The sequence below is a fragment of the Camelina sativa genome, chromosome 15, assembly GCF_030686135.1.
Source record: "Camelina sativa cultivar CO46 ecotype springtype chromosome 15, ASM3068613v1".
NCBI lineage: Eukaryota > Viridiplantae > Streptophyta > Magnoliopsida > Brassicales > Brassicaceae > Camelina > Camelina sativa.
This window is the reverse complement of record NC_141894.1, coordinates 4,341,074-4,360,684: the sequence shown is the minus strand read 5'-3', so window position 1 is coordinate 4,360,684 and position 19,611 is coordinate 4,341,074. Positions and strand designations below refer to the sequence as shown.

General features: G+C 35.7%; 4 protein-coding genes and 1 pseudogene across 4 annotated transcripts; 3 read left to right on the top strand and 2 right to left on the bottom strand.

The window, feature by feature from the left end:
* The first annotated feature begins 34 nt into the window (after positions 1-34).
* LOC104745253 (alpha-L-arabinofuranosidase 1) lies at positions 35-4,815 on the top strand. Its single transcript, XM_010466450.3, has 18 exons — positions 35-676; positions 1,077-1,300; positions 1,404-1,458; positions 1,571-1,773; positions 1,872-1,993; positions 2,089-2,242; positions 2,350-2,419; positions 2,556-2,701; positions 2,779-2,824; positions 2,899-2,951; positions 3,029-3,173; positions 3,257-3,375; positions 3,461-3,532; positions 3,620-3,723; positions 3,811-3,867; positions 3,950-4,139; positions 4,205-4,351; positions 4,442-4,815. Exons 2-18 carry the CDS (start codon positions 1,106-1,108, stop codon positions 4,598-4,600), a joined length of 2,037 nt encoding a protein of 678 aa, XP_010464752.2. The 5' UTR covers positions 35-676; positions 1,077-1,105; the 3' UTR covers positions 4,601-4,815.
* Positions 4,816-5,209: 394 nt separating this feature from the next.
* Positions 5,210-6,105, bottom strand: LOC104748116 (putative F-box protein At3g10430 pseudogene; annotated as a pseudogene).
* Positions 6,106-8,477: 2,372 nt separating this feature from the next.
* LOC104745252 (SUN domain-containing protein 2) lies at positions 8,478-11,362 on the top strand. Its single transcript, XM_010466449.3, has 2 exons — positions 8,478-10,195; positions 10,762-11,362. Exons 1-2 carry the CDS (start codon positions 9,557-9,559, stop codon positions 11,047-11,049), a joined length of 927 nt encoding a protein of 308 aa, XP_010464751.2. The 5' UTR covers positions 8,478-9,556; the 3' UTR covers positions 11,050-11,362.
* A 665-nt stretch (positions 11,363-12,027) lies between these two features.
* Positions 12,028-15,415, top strand: LOC104745251 (putative pectinesterase/pectinesterase inhibitor 25). The gene is made up of 4 exons (XM_087487703.1): positions 12,028-12,967; positions 13,853-14,210; positions 14,313-14,504; positions 14,830-15,415. The coding sequence occupies exons 1-4, from the start codon at positions 12,215-12,217 to the stop codon at positions 15,336-15,338; spliced, it is 1,812 nt and encodes a 603-aa protein (XP_087343829.1). The 5' UTR covers positions 12,028-12,214; the 3' UTR covers positions 15,339-15,415.
* Positions 15,416-17,353: 1,938 nt separating this feature from the next.
* LOC104745250 (putative pectinesterase/pectinesterase inhibitor 24) lies at positions 17,354-19,369 on the bottom strand. The gene is made up of 2 exons (XM_087489356.1): positions 18,303-19,369; positions 17,354-18,195 (listed from the first exon to the last, which is right to left on the bottom strand). The coding sequence occupies exons 1-2, from the start codon at positions 19,306-19,308 to the stop codon at positions 17,519-17,521; spliced, it is 1,683 nt and encodes a 560-aa protein (XP_087345482.1). The 5' UTR covers positions 19,309-19,369; the 3' UTR covers positions 17,354-17,518.
* Positions 19,370-19,611: the final 242 nt, after the last annotated feature.

Below are 19,611 nucleotides of genomic sequence, written 5' to 3'. Positions count from 1 at the left end.
TTTTTTTTTTACTAACCACATAACTTTTTTAAGTAAACAAGCCAAGAGACTGTTGATGGTCAATTGGCCATCATTATTCATTAGCTTTGTCTATATAATTTATCATAGCTGGTCCTAAAACAGAATTAACTATATAATTTATCAAAGGAGATGGTAAGGTTTATTCCTAGGCTTGTAAATTTTGTTTTTAACCTTTCTCTTGTTACGAAATAAAAATAGTCCTGACTAAAAAAAGACATTTAATTCTATCTGAAAATCCGGAGATTAGTTGTGGATTGAATACAGTTCAGTCCAGTCATGCAACCAAAATGATCTATATAAGTATCATATTATCCAGCTTTTAGTACAGATAATAATGATAAACATAGTTAGAAAAAAAAAAACATCATTATCCAAAATAGAGAAAAGGATATAAAAAGGAAGTAGATGAACGAACGAACGAACAGGTGAAAGAGAAGAGAGGAGGAGGGTTTAGTAGTCGTCGCTTCTAATCAACTTCCACCTTGTTTCCACGAAAACAAGCAATTCGATCAAACGTGAAAGCAAAACAAAACATTCTTTCTTATACCCCTACCCCCTTCTTCACTCCTCCTCTTCTGTCTCTGATATATATATATATTTAATATATCCTTCACCCCATTTCTCTTGTCCTCTCGTTTCGATCAAATCCAAACAGGTTTGTTTTCCATTTTCTCTTATTGATCTCAATTCTGGGTTCTTCACTGTGCATTCTCAAATTCTTTGTCATAAAGTTTAGAGCTTTGATAAGTAGAATCTGTTAAAAAAAAAAAAACGAACCTTTCCCTCTGAATTTGAGCAAATTTTTGAGTTTTCTCTGTTTCTGTCTTGTTTAGTTCTTGAAGCCAATTCTGATTTAATGTCTCTGAAGTTTTTGACTTTATGAGTTTAGAGATTGAAGCCACTCTCTTGATTTCCTAACAACGTTTGTGTTTTTCTGATTTAACCCTCATTTATGGCTTTGGTGCATTTCTTTTTCTAGCTGTTACTTTCCTTTGTGGACATAGTTCAAACGGATTGAGCTGAATAAAGATTCAATGTTTCTATAAATGTTGTAGGTTGTTGGTTTATTTTGGGTGTGGTGATTATGGATATGGAGTCTTGGAAGTTGCTCAGAAGTATTTGCATACTCTCTTTTCTCCTTGGCTCTTGCTTCGTGTGTCAAAGCATTCGTGTTGTTGATGCTCAAGAAGATCCTAAACCAGCCGTCACTTTGCAAGTTGATGCTTCTAACGGAGCTGGACGAGCCATTCCTGAAACGCTATTTGGGATATTCTTCGAGGTTTGTTATACTGTTATCAAATACTTCTCTGCTATGTAGTCTATTCACATTGTGTTCAAATTAATCGAAAACTTTATATGCTCTATGTTCAAATCATTTACAGGAGATCAACCATGCTGGTGCCGGTGGATTATGGGCCGAACTTGTTAGCAACAGAGGTTCGTTTTTCTTTGGCTAGTTACTCCTAAAAAAATCTATGGCAATCAATCTTTGTTTGGCTTCTGTTTTTCCTTACATGATGGGAACTTAAGCAAAAACTTTGGTTTCCAGGGTTTGAAGCTGGTGGGCAAAACATACCGTCTAATATTTGGCCATGGTCCATTGTTGGTGATCATTCATCCATATACGTAGCTACAGACCGTTCATCATGCTTTGAACGGAATAAAATTGCATTGAGAATGGATGTGCTCTGTGATAGCCAAGGTTGTCCATCAGGAGGTGTTGGAGTTTATAACCCTGGTTACTGGGGCATGGTGAGTTATAATTGTGAAAACTTTTACAGCTCGAGTTTCTGTTTCCCTCGGTGTCAAGAATAAGGGTAAAGCTGTTTTCATTTTCTATCTTTTGTTAGAATATTCAAGAGGGAAAGAAGTACAAGGTGGCTCTTTATGTGCGTTCGACTGGTGATATCGATCTCTCTGTGTCCTTGACGAGCTCGAGTGGATCACGGACTCTTGCTTCTGAGAAGATCACGTGAGAAACCATTTCAGAATACGTTTGAATACGTTTCTGTTGTTGTTTCAAAGTGTGAAAGTTTCAATTGTATGCTTTCATTTGTTTCAATGCAGAGCTTCTGCTTCTGATGTTTCAAAATGGACTAAAAAAGAGGTTCTTTTGGAGGCAAAAGGGACAGATCCTAGTGCAAGACTTCAGTTAACAACAACCAAGAAAGGGTCAATATGGATTGACCAAGTCTCGGCCATGCCAGTGGATACTTACAAGGTTCTTTTTCCTTCTTTCTGATTCATTCTTGAGATGAGATGAGAGGTTGAAGATAGAGACAATATTGGAAGAAACAAAATATTCATTTCTTTTTGGTTTGATTGCAGGGACATGGTTTCAGAAACGATCTTTTACAAATGATGGTTGGTATAAAACCCCGTTTCATCCGGTTCCCAGGTAATATTTATGGCTAATAGTGTTTTTGTTGCTTGTTCTGTCGAGATACACACTTCCTAGTTCATTGTGGTAAAGAGCATGACTTAAGATGAAAAAAGCTAAGTTTATTCTTTACTCTGGATCTTTGTGAACGTAGGTGGTTGTTTTGTCGAGGGTGAATGGTTAAGTAATGCATTCCGCTGGAAAGAAACCGTAGGACCTTGGGAAGAGAGACCGGGCCATTTTGGTGATGTTTGGAAGTATTGGACCGATGATGGCCTTGGCCACTTCGAGTTCTTTCAAGTGAGACCTCTTTTTTTCTATTGAGTCTATTTATATTCCACAAGCTCGATATCAAACTTAAATGAACATTCTTGCAGTTGGCAGAAGACATTGGTGCAGCCCCGATATGGGTGTTTAACAACGGTAATCTTTCATTCTCCGACTAGTATCTCGTCTGTATTCCATATCTATCAACCTGAATTTTTACCTTTTTGCAGGGATAAGTCATAATGATGAGGTTGAAACTGGCAGTATCATGCCATTTGTTCAAGTATGATTACGAAACCTTCCTCTGTTTTACTAGTGAAGAAGCTGGAAAACCAAAACTTTTGCCTCTTTTTGTTTCAGGAAGCACTCGACGGTATTGAGTTTGCCCGAGGAGATGCTAATTCCACATGGGGATCTGTTCGAGCTAAAATGGGACGCCAAGAGCCTTTTGAACTGAAATACGTTGCCATTGGAAATGAAGATTGTGGAAAAACATACTACAGAGGTTTTGCAATTTTTCCATGATCACATTTCACTTGAGACTTTTATTGAGCATCTTTGATGCTAAATGAGATTACAACTTTGCAGGAAACTATATTGTGTTCTATGATGCTATAAAAAAAGCCTACCCAGATATCAAAATCATCTCCAACTGCGATGGATCTTCTCATCCCCTCGACCACCCAGCTGATTACTATGACTTTCACGTAAAATTTCTGTCTGGCTAGAACCTGTAAATGTTGTCTTGTGTTTCTCTCTCCCGCCTCAAAAAGTGTTTTCCTTTTGTCACAGATTTACACTTCTGCTAGCAATTTGTTTTCCATGTATCATCAATTTGACCGCACTTCACGCAATGGCCCAAAGGTGAGAGATTATAACACAACTTAATTCCAAAAAACGAAAAGATGAAGCTTACAGCATTTTGCTCACTTTGTGATTTTTGTCTTGCAGGCTTTTGTCAGTGAATATGCTGTGACTGGAAAAGATGCTGGTACGGGAAGCCTTCTCGCCTCTCTTGGAGAAGCTGCGTTTCTCATTGGTCTTGAAAAGAATAGGTTTCCTTCGAACTTCCTCTTCCCAGGCTTTGAACGCAACTAAAAACATGGAATGAGTAAAACCATCTGATGCTTTCTTTGTTGCAGTGACGTTGTGGAAATGGCTAGCTATGCACCACTCTTTGTGAACACAAACGATAGACGGTATCTCTCACTTAGTTTCTACTGCTTTTTCCGTTCTTCTGTGTACTCGGGAAGCTAAGGCAACGATCTAAATTGGTTTCAGGTGGAACCCTGATGCAATAGTCTTCAATTCCTCTCATCTATATGGAACTCCTAGCTATTGGGTCCAACGGTTCTTTGCAGAGTCAAGTGGAGCAACTCTTCTCACTTCCACACTTAAGGGAGACTCTTCTTCTCTTGTGGCATCCGCAATCTCCTGGAAAAGCAATGGCAAAGATTACATACGCTTAAAGGTAAACCCAGAGAAATACCCGCATAAACTGTTTTCAAAGTCTGTTAACTTTGGATTCATGTGCAGGCAGTAAACTTCGGAGCTACCTCAGTAAATATGAAAGTGTTGGTAACTGGATTGGACCCGAAAGTGATGAAAGTTTCGGGATCAAAGAAGACAGTACTTACATCTACCAATGTGATGGATGAAAATTCCTTCTCACAGCCAGAGAAGGTATAAAATCAAGAAACAGACAAATCATCATCATCATCACAAATCCCCTGTTCTTACTGCTTAAGCTCTAATTCTAACTCTTTTTTGCAGGTTGTGCCACATGAAAGCTTGCTAGAGATGGCAGGGGAGGATCTGACCGTTGTTCTCCCGCCACATTCCTTCTCTTCGTTCGATTTGTTGAAGGAATCAGCAATGATAACACTGCCAATTTCTCATTCTTCTTCTCATCAGAAAACTACCAATCTCTGAAGAGTTAACGATGACAATAAATATAAATAAATTTACTGTAAGTATTCGTAAATAAACTGTTGTTTATGTTGTTGGTCATTTACCAATTGCAATTTAATGTTTTTACAAATGCAATGCTCTGTCTTCTTTATGTGTCACAATGAGGAATAACAGAGTGCAATCTGTGTATATATATATATATTTCCTTACCTCTTAATATAGAAATTATTTAAGGATGACTACTGAATGAGAATACTTGTTCTCATTCTTGTTTTTTCTTTTGTTGGTTTCCAAATTTAGCTTGAAAATTCTCGGATAATATACCATATTTATTTTCTAGATACAGTTGAAATGATGCTTTAGTTTCTGCTCCTGTGGGGTTTAGCTATATATATATATATATATATATATCTAGGTTACGAATGATTGATTCTAATACACAGACAATTCTGTACCAAACCCATATCTTCTTCTCAAGATCCGAAACCAGAGGTCAATTCAGTAACAGCTGTAGATACATAGTATCATAGTTGACTTCAACTACATGGTAGAGGATCAACAAAGACAAAGACCAAAAAAAAAAAACACAGAGCATTGAGAAGAACACGAAGCAACCCTCATATCTACCTCTTATTCTGGAACCGGAATCAGACTTGGAACATAAACATAGCTACAGATTGGCAGGCCACTGTATTTATCCCATCCTCTTCTACTAGTCTCAATTTCCCTTGATACCACACCACTTTCATCAATTTCGTAAAAAGTGAAGACAGAAACCCAATTATCTTCTTCTTCTTCTACAGTTTGCTCACTCCATGCCATGATATTTCTGTGCTTGCCGATGGAATATCCCGGACGAGTATAGAACCGTAACCGCGGAAGTAGAGCAGGGCCAAGGCCAGGGTCAGTAGTGACATTGAAATAAGTGGCAAACGAAACGACCGCATCAATGTCTCTTGATCCTTGTCCATCTTGTGTTAAGAAAGAGAGTCTATCTCCATTGAAACATTCTAATCGGCTACAATTGTTCCAAAAGGCAGGACAATCGCATACGTACATGAATGTTTCCTCGGAGAAGTCAAAACATAGAACGAAAGAACGTTGCCCTGGACACACATGTACTTGATTATTTAGAGCAAGCCAGTACATGTTGCCCTTGACAGACACACATTCCCACTCCATAACTATATCCGCATCAAACCCAGCATCAATACCTCTCCATGCACCAGACATGAATTCATAGATCTCACAAACTCTATCTGTATCACCAGTGGGAGAATACGACAGAGAACCAAACCTCAAGATTTTGTAGTTGTGACGAGATGCATCGTCGTCGTATCCAACCCCAAAATAATCATGAAACCAGTAATCAACCGATGGTTCGATCCATTTGATTCTCCTCGTGCCCAATATCTACATATACAGAGCATGATTCCATCACAATGAACCATCCAAGAAATCGGAAGCTGATCATGAAACTCTTCTGAGATTGGTCTTTCTGTTAGGATTCCGGTCACCGGATCCATGATTTAATATTTATTGTTTTGTATTATAAATATTAGATTGAGTTGATATGTTATTTATTAAGATTATAACCATTTATATTTTATAAGATTGACGTTTATTATAAAGTTTAAAAATTATAATACTTAGAATTCTTAACATGTTTGTGTGTTTCTCATATTTGAAGTTTCGTAAAAGTTTAAATATATTATTAATATTTTAAAGATTTTCTAACTTATAAAAAGGTCGAAATATTTATAATAGTTAAACTTCTTATAAAGTTTAAATATTTATAATATTTGAAAAACTTCATAAACGTTTAAATATTATTAATATTTTCAAGATTTTAAGAACCGGAATAAACCAAATAATTTAAAAAAAAAAATTTGAATGTCTGATAAATCAAGCTTTCTACGCATTTGTATTCTGAATCATTTTGGTCTCTTTTATAGTATGACTCTGAACCATTGCCCAATTTTTTAGGCGATGTGTGATATTGTACCCGTATATTTTATTCATCTATTGAGTAATATATGTCCGTTTTTAAAAATTTGTATTACATCATGTGCAGGAAAAAATTACAATTTTTATTAAGTAAATGTATTATAGAATAATTCAAGATTAATTAAATATAAATTTAAATGAAAATGAAAGAGAAGCATAGATTTATGTTTGAATAAGATAGAAAGATTTTCTTATTTTTTAAGTCTTACCTATAATTAGTTTTGAAAATTTTGGTAACTAATAATAAAGACAATGCATTAAATGCTAATTGTTTCCAAAATGATTTTTGAGCAAAAACTGCTGCAAAAATACTAGTATAGATTATAGAAAAATGGTGTATCATTATGGTTTTAAGACTCTTTTTATTTCCTAAACAACCCATGTATGACTCCTCTAAATATATTTATTTATAAAAATACACAAAAAGGAAAACAAAACTTTAAATTATGAAAGACCGAGTAAGGTCGTAAAACCGAAGGAATAAAGAATAAGAGAAGTTGATGAAAGAGTTTATTGAAATAGAAAGAAGAACGATTATGTTTAAGGCTTTTTAGATTTTTTTTTCTGAAAAATTTCTATAGTTTTGAACTTTTGATATTTATTTTATTTTAATTTTGAATTTTAATATTTATTTATTTTCATAAAATATATTAAAATGACCTCTAATGTTAAACTCGCCTTAAGCCCCGATAAACCTGGGCACGGCACTGCTGTTGATGATTGTGTACCATTGCTTGCACGTCGTTTTGATACAGATCAAAGATTCAACCGGAGTTCTGCAAAGTATCTCTTCGACTAACTCAGTATAACTTTTAATGAAAATCATAAAATTTTCTTTTAGAATTACGTTTTTATGTATTTACTATAATTTTAAAGACAATACTATAGTTTTTTATTTTATTTGATATTTTTCTTTTAATATAAGTAGAATTATATATATATAGTACAATATATTTTTATTTTATTATTAATTTAATAAAATAACTATAAAATTAGTCCCCGATTAATTCCCATTTAATCACTGATTTTCTCGCTAGGCGCTAAGCACAATCCGACTGTCCAACTAGCGCCTAGCGATTTCTAAAATAGGGTTTTTTGTTTCCTTTTTTGTTTTCCAGTTAGCTTTTATTGACTTTAAGATTCAACCGAACCAAAATGGGGATCTAATTAAATGAACAAAGCAACCGAATTGGTTACGTGTAAACCGGACTGAATCCATCAAGTTGTATATACCGGGTTTGCTTGCACGACTTATTATATCAATCGGTAATCTTACACCTTAATTATAAATAGAATTTTAATATTATAACTCGCCTATAGTTTTGTTTTATATACGTGAAATCTAAGATAAATATTTGAAATGAATCTATATAATAAATAAATGTCCACATAAGATTTTAAACAATCAATAGGATTTGACACTTCATTATTTCATATTTTCAAAAAATATAATAGTTTTCTATATTATTAAGATTTTTTAGAAAAAAGTTAATCCATGAAAATGAAAGAAATATGTACAAATAAAAACTTTAAAAAATCAAAATACATTATTATAATATTTTAAGCTTTTTAAAATTATGATATTTTAAAAGTTGGTTTTTTATTTTAAAACTTTTTAGAAATATTTAAACTCTATAGAAAGTATATATACTATAAATTATTAAACTTTATATAAAGTATAAGTATCATTATTAATACTATAAATTATTAAACTTTATAAAAAGTATAAGTATCATTATTAGTTCGAGAAGTTTTAGTACGTGTAGATCTAAAACTGAATATATGGATAAAAGTATTAATCAATAATTGAATACATGTGGTGGCTATGTTGGTCTTCATGAACAAATCTTGAACAAATCTTAAAAGAAAACTTTCAGTTTGGTTTAAGTTTGATGATATAAAGTAACTAAAATTTGAATCTTGACAATTTCTATATTTTTATATCCAAGATATATATTCTTGATAAACTTTAATACATATTGTTAAGATTTCTCGGTCACAATTCTGTTACCCCGGATTTTATAAACATGCTTTAGAGGTGCTAAATTATTATATTAAAAGTCTTCTATGACATCACCGGATTTTCCATTTTCCGGTGGAGCAAAAGCTACTCTGGACCTACACCTAATTAAATGAACAAAATAAGCGAATCGGTTACATGTAAACCGGACTGAACCGGTCAAGTTGTATATATTGGGTTTGCTTGCTCTACTTATTAAGTTATTAGTATGGAGGTGGGCTCAGTTCTTTCGTGGGGCTTATTAAAGCCCATTACAATTCTTGTTTGCGTTTTCGATTTCGTATCCACCGCAAAAGAAACGAATGTGTGGGATGAGAACATAGACGCTCCCAGAAGAAGAAGAAAAAACGACTTTGAGATTTCGAAATTTTTGTATTTTGTCCCCAAAAAATATATATAAAGCGGTTCCATTTTGAAATCTCTCTCTGTTTAGTCAAAAATTAGGGTTTATTTCAATCTAAAGGAAGAGAGGATTTCGAATTCTGTAGTGCAAAATCGTGAAATTGTTATGTCGGCGTCGACGGTGTCTCTCACCGGTACTCCAACGACGGTCGTTAAGCGGACGCCGGTTCTCGCCGGTGAGAAGAAATCTAGTTTTGATTTCCCGCCGAGCGAATCGCATGCCGCCAATGCGGCAATTGGAGAGTCGTCGACCAAGGATCTGATTCGCGCCGAGGCTGTCGCTGAGAGATCTAGCAGTTACAACGTAGGTCCGGTGACGAGGAGGCCAGGAACCACCGCGACGGGGGCTAATACGACGACCACCACCACGCAGCGTCGAACGCGGAAGGTTCAGGGGAATAAGACGAACAAGGCGCAGTGGAAGACAGTGGTTAGGGTATTAGCAATTCGGGGCGCTTCTGTTAATCGTTGGGTTGATTCAATTGATTAGGAAATTGACTTTGAAGGATACGTCTCTGTCGTCTTCGAATTTTCCGATTGAAACGGAGATGGTGTTATCGGAATTGGAGAGTCGTATCTCGGCGGTTGATGGTTTGGTAAAGACGACGACGAAGATGATGCAGGTTCAAGTCGAGTTTCTTGATAAGAAGATGGAAAGCGAAGCAAGAGCGTTGAGGCAGACGATCGATTCCACGTCATCTGCGTTGCAGGGTGAGTTGAAGAAGGTAGAGTCTAGGACTGAGACATTAGAGGCTTCCGTAGATGAGTTCAATACTAAACCTTTGGTATCTAGAGAGGAGTTAGAGAAGGTTTACAATGAATTGAAGAAGGGTAATAAGGTCCATGATTCTACTGTTAACATTGATGAATTGAGGGCTTATGCTCGTGGTGTAGTGGAGAAAGAGATTGGAAAGCATGCTGCTGATGGCCTTGGCAGAGTAGACTATGCGTTAGCGTCTGCTGGGGCTTTTGTAATGGGGCATTCTGACCCATATCTTGTTGGAAGTCGGGGTAATTGGTTTGGGACAAGCAGGCGAGGGGTTCATAGCAAGGTGGTTAAGATGTTAACTCCGAGTTTCGGGGAGCCTGGACAGTGTTTTCCTCTGAAAGGAAGCAATGGCTATGTCCAAATCAGGCTAAGAGCGCCGATAATACCAGAGGCTGTTACCTTGGAACATGTCTCTAAGGTAGTTCTTGCATCTTATACTATACTTTCACAGAGAAATCAGTTTCTATAGGTTGATTTGAGAGCCCTGAAGAAGGTTTTTTGATAAATGTTTTGGTATTGAGATGCCATGTGCTTTTGGATTGTTAGTTTTGTGAATTTGATTTTGTAGCTTGAGGTTTAGTTTACGGCGGTATTTGTGTAAAGATGCATCAAATAGGATCTAAGTTGCTTAACCAGTATATTGATTCCTTCCATCTTTGAGTAGAGTTTTACATATGTTCTTCCCTGCTACCCACTAGCTTTAGCAGTTCCTTTGAATAATATCAATATTCCGTTGAGTTCTTGGGATATCGTTGGCAAAGAAAAATTAGAAAATAATGGTATGTACCAGAAGAGCTTGTGTACGTTTACAATGAGTGGAACTGTTATATTCACAGTATCATAAGGGTGTTGTCGCATTGCTTAGAGAGTGTAATTTGGTGGTCACACATTGCTTCCCATTGTAAACATTTGTCTGATCATTTTTTCATCTGAATGCTAAAACCTTACACTGATTTTACGGTTATGCGCCATGAAAATGAACAGGCCGTAGCGTTTGACAGATCAAGCGCCCCAAAGGATTGCCGAGTATCAGGATGGTTAGAAGACAAAGATACGGAGAGTGAGACAATGCTCCGTCTTACAGAATTCAGTTACGACTTAGACAGGTCCAACGCACAGACATTCGACATTGCAGAATCTGGTTACTCGGGACTTGTCAACGTTGTCAGGCTAGACTTCACATCCAACCATGGAAGCTCTTCACACACTTGCATCTACCGGTTCAGGGTTCATGGCCGTGAACTAGACTCGGTCTCTGCTGTTCATGCTTGATCTGATGTCCACTTGAATCTTTTCTTCTCCTTGTAACATTCCCTCTCATAGATAACTCTCTTTTTGTTTTTTGTTGGTTTATTTAGTGGTAAAGCTTCTAGTCAGTTGTAATCAGAATTAACGTTTCTTCACGGTTTTCTTTTTAGTTTTGTGGAGTAGGAAACACATCGATCTTAGTTTCAAATCTGTTTTAGTTCGGTTTATTTGGTTAGATGGTATCTGACCGAAACCAAATAGAATTTAATTTGGCATTCGGTGTTGGTTTTGTAACACAGATTATCTTTTTTAGTTTTCTTTTCTTGATAACTAAAAATTTCAAAGAATGCTTTTATATATCAATATAGTTATAGTAGGTCTGTAAATGATGCCATTAGCAAAATATTTCTCCAATGGTTCCTACAAATTCTAGTAGAGGGTTCCTACAAAATATTTGATAGTTTAAGAAATATTGATTTTGGATTATGATGGTTATTGTCAACAGGGCATTGATAGGAAGAGTGGGTAATATTAACTGGACTCCATAACTTGTAAGTGTGATAGATTAGACAGAGTGACGACTTCTTTTAGACTTACACGGTTCCACCGTCTTGGCTTTAGAGAGTGACGACTTCTTTTATAGGCTTCACCATCTTGCCTTGTCTAAAAAGCTCCCCGACACATCACATGCCAATCTACGGTCAAATCATATAATATGGAATCCCTTTGTAATCAAGTCAACCCAGCTTGTTAACTTCTAAAATAGTAATAAAGTTAAATTAATCTCAACATGTTGTTCATGACTGATTAACGTTAATTCTTTAACAGTGTCAACTGGCATATCTAAATGGACTAAACACAAAATTAAGCTCTAAAGACAGCCCCCAATTTCACGGTTAAATCACATGTAATAAAAACTCTTCTACTAACCAAGTCAACCCAAGTCCGGTCATCGTGACGGTGGACCACCCAGCTGCAAAAAAACAATTAGTTCTCTTTATTTGACCAAAAAATAAACTATACGTGTATATTAATAATTAGACCAACATGCAATTACATAATTCCATTTCCCTCGAATCCATGCATTCATTAAATATCACAACCCTCCTCGTAGTCTAGAGTCTATATATATTGGCTATACAGATCCACAAAAACAGATACCATTAATACATACGAAAGATAAAACAAGATGAAAATGCAAACACTACACTTCTCTTCTTCTCTCTTGTTACTGTCTGTTAGTTTCCTCTCATTGGCTTTGCTAATCTCAACACAACAACCTCCTTCACAGTCACCATCTCTGTCCCCGTCACTGTCACCTTCACAGCCTCCGTCACGACCACCTACTTTGCCTCCGTCACAGTCACAGTCGTCTTCTCAGGCTTGTAAGTCAACTCCATACCCTAAGCTATGCCGTTCGATCCTCAACGCTGTCAGGTCATCACCATCTGATCCATACAGTTACGGCAAGTTCACGATAAAGCAATGCCTCAAGCAAGCAAGCCGTCTCTCCAAAGCAATCACCGGATACGCGCGGCGAGTGAGAAGCAAACCAGGCTCAGCCACGGCCGAGGAAATAGGCGCGCTGGCGGATTGTGGTGAGTTATCGGAGCTGAGTGTGAACTACCTCGAAACCGTCACGACGGAGCTCAAGAGCGCGCAGGTGATGACCGCAGCTCTCGTCGAGCATGTGAATAGTCTTCTCAGTGGTGTGGTGACGAATCAGGAGACGTGTCTGGAAGGACTCGTGGAGGCGAAGAGTGGATTCGCCGCCGCGATAGGATCACCGATGGGGAATCTCACGCGTCTTTACGGTATCTCGCTGGGGCTTGTGAGCCACGCGCTTAACCGTAACCTTAAGAGGTCGTTTAAAGCCTCTAAAGGAAAGATTCTTGGTGGTGGGAACTCAACCTATCGCGAGCCGCTCGAGACTTTGATTAAGGTAACTAATTAAGTTTGTTTTTAATTCTTTGTCTGTTTATACTTTATAGTATAGCTTATTCCTCTACATATTCTAAAGTTGTTAATAATCTAGTAATATAGACATTATTTTTAAATGGTTGGCGTAGAGATTAAAACAGAAATTAGAGGAAATATCAACAACAGTATAAATCTAAGATATTTTTCTTTCTATAAGATATATATAATTCCTGATTTATAAAGAATTAAATCAGAGATATGTAATATTTTTTGTATGGACGAACATGTAGTTTGTGTTAGTATGGCGATGTATCACCACATAAATTCAAATATGTTATCTAAAAAATAAACTTTTGGTCGTACGTGTATAATTGAATAAGCCTCGTAGGAGGACATAGTAACTTAGATACGGTATGAATTTGCTAGTTTTGGACGCACGGAATGATATGATATTCGTGCATATCTTAATATTCTAGATCGAGTCATAACTCATAAGTGGATGTGGTCTTGTTGTGTGTGTGAGCCAGAACGCGTAAAAGAGAGTAAAGATCACATGGCCGACGCACATTTTAGTATTGAACAATGATCAAACGGGTCCCATTTTTTTACTTTAACAAAAAACATACATCAATATGGTCCATATTCGAATCCAACGGTATTCACGTGCATGCGCTCATACTCATTAGATTGTCACCGTCATTTCATGTGTGGCTACAATAAACATTGATTTGCAAGGCACGAGTTTAATTATATGCTAAATTACTAATCATGTATTAAGAAACAAAAAAGTTTACTTCAGAATTTGATTTTTCATGACAAATGAAAAAAAAAAAATCAATTTAAATTTTGGTTTGAAATATTCCGAAAATATATTTTTTGATGATTTTTTTTTTTTGGGCGGTATAAGGGTTTACGTAAAACATGCGACAAGGACAAAGATTGCCGGAAAGCTAGCCGGAAATTAGGGGAGCTAGGTCCGACGAGCGGCGGTTCCATCCTCGTGAGCAAAGCAGTGATTGTCGGTCCGTACAAATCCGACAACTTTACGACGATCACTCAAGCTATTGCAGCTGCACCTAATAACACTAGACCAGAGGATGGTTACTTTGTTATCTACGCAAGAGAAGGTGTTTACGAAGAATATATTGTTGTTGAGATGAATAAAAAGAACTTAATGCTTATCGGAGATGGGATCAATAAGACGATTATTACTGGGAACCATAACGTTATTGACGGTTGGACTACGTATAATAGCTCAAGCTTTGGTTGGTATTTTTATCTTTTTCTTTTAATTTTTTTTGTTGTAGTAATTGGCCAAGCAGTACTTTACTTAGTTTGTGATATATAATTGTATTTTTATTTTCTAGCTGTAATTGGAGAGCGGTTCATGGCGGTTGATGTTACATTTAGAAACACAGCCGGACCTGAAAAACATCAGGCTGTGGCTTTGAGGAACAACGCAGAAAGTTCAAGCTTTTATCGTTGTAGTTTTGAAGGCTATCAAGATACTCTCTACGTCCATTCTATGAGACAATTCTATCGCGAATGCGATATCTATGGTAAATATAATGCCTCATTTTCCATACTTATTTTATTTATTAACTGTTGTTGGGATATGATTTTTTAAAACTAGGCTCAAATTTCACAACTTAAGATATTTTCTTTAGTAGTTTGAACTTACCAAAAATACAAAACATGTCAATCATATATATAGATTCTTATATTTGGAATGATCATGTGGTCCTTGCTAAAATTTGCATCCACAGGGAGGTGATCTAATTCTATGCAATCTAGTGGAGCCAACTCTTCTATACCACATATCTATTTATTGAAGTAACCGACATGATTTAATATATGTCCTCTGTTTCTTCCCTTTTGTTATAGGTACCGTCGATTTTATATTCGGGAACGCAGCCGCAATTTTTCAAGACTGCAACATATATGCTAGAAAACCAATGGCAAAGCAAAAGAACGCTATAACAGCTCATGGAAGAGTCGATCCAAACCAGAATACGGGAATCTCTATCATCAATTGTACAATAAAAGCCGCCCCTGATCTCGCAGCTGATCCTAACTCTGCCATGACATTCTTAGGGAGACCATGGAAGCCCTACGCAAGGACGGTCTTCATGCAATCATATATCAGTGACATTGTCCAACCAGTCGGATGGCTCGAATGGAACGGTACAACTGGATTAGATACAATCTACTACGGTGAGTACAGTAACTTTGGACCAGGGGCAAACACGAACCAGAGAGTGCAGTGGTTAGGGTACAATATATTGAACTTGGTAGAAGCCATGAACTTCACGGTCTACAACTTTACCATGGGAGATACATGGTTGCCTCAAACCGATATTCCTTTCTATGGTGGTTTGCTACACAAAGAATGAAAAGAACACCGTATTATTTGAAAACCATAGTTGTTGAGATCTAGATTTACAAATAAAATATCGTCGGTTGAAATAAATACATTCGTGCGAGGCACTAAGATGTATTATTTTATCGAGACGAGCCAATGGGAGTTGTTCTCATGATTTTTATGCATGCATATAAGAAGTTTTTTTTATGTTTTTAAAAAATAATAAATTGATGAAATTCTAAATGGAGACTATATATCTCGAATTTTGTTGAAAGCAAAGTTTTGGTGATAATTAAAACGCACGATAAAAATGTAGTGGATGAGATTTGATCTATAGACCATAGCAATAAGCCAATAATATTAATTTTATTTATTGTTTTTGAATAATATAAATTTAATTAAATCAATTAACTAAACAATTTTACAAGGTTATTGCGACGACGAAGAGGACGCTGTGCCATACGTAGAAGAATAGGTATCACGGTTGTAACACTAAAAATGTTTGCAGTATATAATGAACAAATTAAAAATTTACATATATCCAAAAAAAATAGAGATTTTAATTCGAAATCTCATCATCGTAAAAGATAAACTCAAAAATTAATATAAAAATTAAGCATAAAATTAATCAAAACCTTTTGAACAAAAGGAAAAACTAAAAAAACTTACTGAAAAGGATATAATTAGACGTGTTACTAAACAAGCACTCAATTTGGTCAATTGTTACGATTAATTTATACTATAAAATAAATAGATAAATTAATAAAATATCATGATTTCAACATTATTATTATTATTATTATATATATTTTATTGTTGTAGCTTCCATACTAGTTAATGGAAGAACTATAAATGATACTTAAGTTTAATGATGCTAGTAACTACAGATTAAAATCTGAAATTATTTCGTACGAAATAATTTCACATCCCCTTTATAATAAAACGGAAGTACACAATATTGTTTTGTATACTATATAATTTTAATAAATTGGTTACAAATAGGTTATAGATTAATTAGTTACAAGTTAAAATAGTGGGTGCAACTTTAATTTATTTTTGGAATATTTTATTTATAGATCACGTTGTTTCCAAAAATCTTTAAAATAAAGAGAATATTTTAAAGAATCATTTGATATCATCTAACTTACCATAATAAATTTCTTTATTAAATTATTCATCAAATAAATTCCTTTAATATATAACTTAACATATTAATTTGTTAATTATCATTATACTTCACATCTCATTTATATATATGAGTCTACTTTGTGAAACAAATAAATTATCATGTTATTTATTACAGTATAATTTAAAAATAGTTTTATTCCGGATATACCATAAGTTTAATTTTTAAAACAAATATAAATTGTTCAATCTATAAAATATTCAAGTTTTAGTAATATTACTCTTTAAAAATAATATCTATTGAATTAAAAATTTAACTGAGTAATGGGTCAAAATTTGAATATTTAAATTCAATTTCTTATTTTTTTGTTGAATTTTATAATCTTATATAATATAATAAACTTTAAATAATTTATTTTGAAATATTTGAAAAATATTGAAACTTAAAAGTTAGAAACTATAAACACTCTAAATTGATTTGTTATAGCAATGTCAATAATATGTCACTATAATATGAAATAATTTCAAGAAACCAAGTATATTAAAACAAAAAACATAACAATATATTAAATTACTAATAATATAATAACTCGCTTCTTAAAAACCAAATTTACAAAATTATGTCTTATAATGACATTTAAGTCATGATGTAGAATATACATTGTTGAAATAACTTCACATACATAAACTAATAAAACATATTAAAATTTTATTTTAAAATATAAAATATACAAAATATTGTATAAAATAAAATTTAATCAGTGTTATAACACGAGTAATTATCTAGAATCATTAACAATATAAAACTTACAAAAAATGTTTTTTTCAAGTCATCATATTTAGCATATGATTTTATTGGATAATGTTTTATCCATAAAAACTTTTAAATACAATCACATAAATTATATTTGAGTAAGAGCATTAGAACACTGAAAATGTTTAATTTAATCAAACAATTTTACAAGGGAATAAGAGTAACACTGACAATGTTTACAGTATAATGAACAAATAAAATTTTAGAAATATCCAAAAAAAAAAAAAAAAAGAGATTTGCAATTGTAAATCTCATCATCGGAATAGACAAACTCAGAGACCGGACCTGAACGGCACTTTCGTAGTCGGAAGCCATCTTCCTCCGTCGATGAAAGGTTTCACCGTGAATCTATTAGCTTCCTTGGTACTAAGAAACCTCAAACCCTTCCACTTAACCCTATTCCTCGTCGACGAACCAGCGCCGTTATTCTTATACTCACCGTAAAATATAGTATCCGGAGCAGAATCTCCGGTCCAAGGCAACCAACCTTTCCGGCCAACAAAACCGTGCAAGAAAGAATCCATTACCACCGTCGTCGAGAAATTCTTCCATGGTCGACCTAAAAACGTTTTGACTTCGGTTAGGTCACCGAGCGGAGAGATGTTACAACGGTGAATTGAGATTCCTGTGTTCATGTTCGGGTCATTACGTCCCTGAGCCGTGATTGTTATTTGTTGTCCTTTCATTGGCCGGCGAGGGAGGATCCGGCAGTTTTGGAGAACTGCAGCTGAGTTACCGAAGATGAAATCGACTGTTCCAATGATGGTGCAGTCACGGTAGAATTGGCGTTGTGCATGCACGTAGAGCGTGTCTTGATATGCGTTCATTGTGCAACGGTATAAGGCAGCGAGATCTGCGCTTACCATTAGAGCTACGGCTTGGTGTTTGGCTGGACCGGCTGTGTTGATGAAGCCCATGTCTCTTGCCATGAACCCTTTTCCAAACACAGCTGCACAATACAAAACAGAGTAAAAAACAGAGCATAAAACATACCAACTATGACATGAGTCACTTTCTTGGATAATAAGTAATGATATTGTGTTGTTTGAACTTTACCAAATGTTGCGGTCTTAAAAGTGGGAGTTCCATCAATGACATTGAGTCTACCAGAGACAATACTCTTGCTCGCTCCATCTCCCACCACCACAACGTTCCACATCTTCTTCTCGACCCTCACATTCTCAAAATAAACTCCTTTCTTCACATATATAATCGTCCTCTTCTCACTCTTCTCAGGCACATCCTCTAAAGCTCTACTTATGGTTCTGTACTTCCCCGAACCATCCTTCGCCACCACGATATGCGCCACTTTCCTCAAATCCGTGCTCTGCAACAATCTCCTACCCACGTGGAAACCCACCTCCACGTCAGCGGTTGTCAACAGACGCCTTCGGAGTGTGAACGAGTCAGCGATCTTTCCGAGCCATGTGATGATCGCTAAGGCGTTACTCGTCATCTCTGTTGAGTTCTTGAGATGACTTTCTCCGAACGGCTTCATATCTGGAGACAACGTATCCACGCACGTCTCTTGATACGTCTCGGCTGAGCTCAACCATGTACGGAGGTCATCGACTAGCTCAGGTACCGTGACGTCACCGTTTGATGATGACGTTAACGTGTTGTTGAGGTTATCTATCGTTAGGTCAAGAAGCTCAGCGCATGCACTCATGGTGATGTTGCTCTTTTCATCCCCGGGGGAAGAGAATGCGTTGAGAGCTTTTGAAACTTCGACGATTGTGATTTTGACTGCGAATTTGAAGAGCTCTTCCGGATTGAGACTGCTCGCGTTTGGAGCTGATCGAAAGGTTTCCATACATTTGTCTTTGTGCAACGTAACGTCGCAAACGGCTTTAATGGATGCGGAGACTGAGTCTCCGTTGTTCTTGATCTCCACTGTCTCTGATGACTTGTTATGAGCCATGGTTCCCAACACGGCTCCGACCACGATTATGGCAAGAACTATTAGTGATACAACGATGATTGCAATTCTCTTCCTCGTCTTACGACGAGCTTCGAGCATTACGTGTTCACGCTCGTCGACTTTGCCGTAAGTGGAGGACATCTTCGTTGTTCCTCCGTCTCTCTTTTTCTCTTTTCTTTTGAAGTTTCGTGCTAGTTATATTAATTTGGAAATGTTGGAGAGTCATATAAATACATAGAAAAATATATAATAATTTGAATAGACCTAACCAAACTTACGTGCGAGGCACAAATAGGATTAGAAGTTCAGCTTTAAAATACCAAGAATGTATTAAATATATAACTCTACAAGTGCTTCTCATGTTTTATGTAGTATATATGCATGTCGGCGTGAAACATTCTTGTTTAAGATTGGCCACTATAGCACTATGTTTTCGGTTGGTAT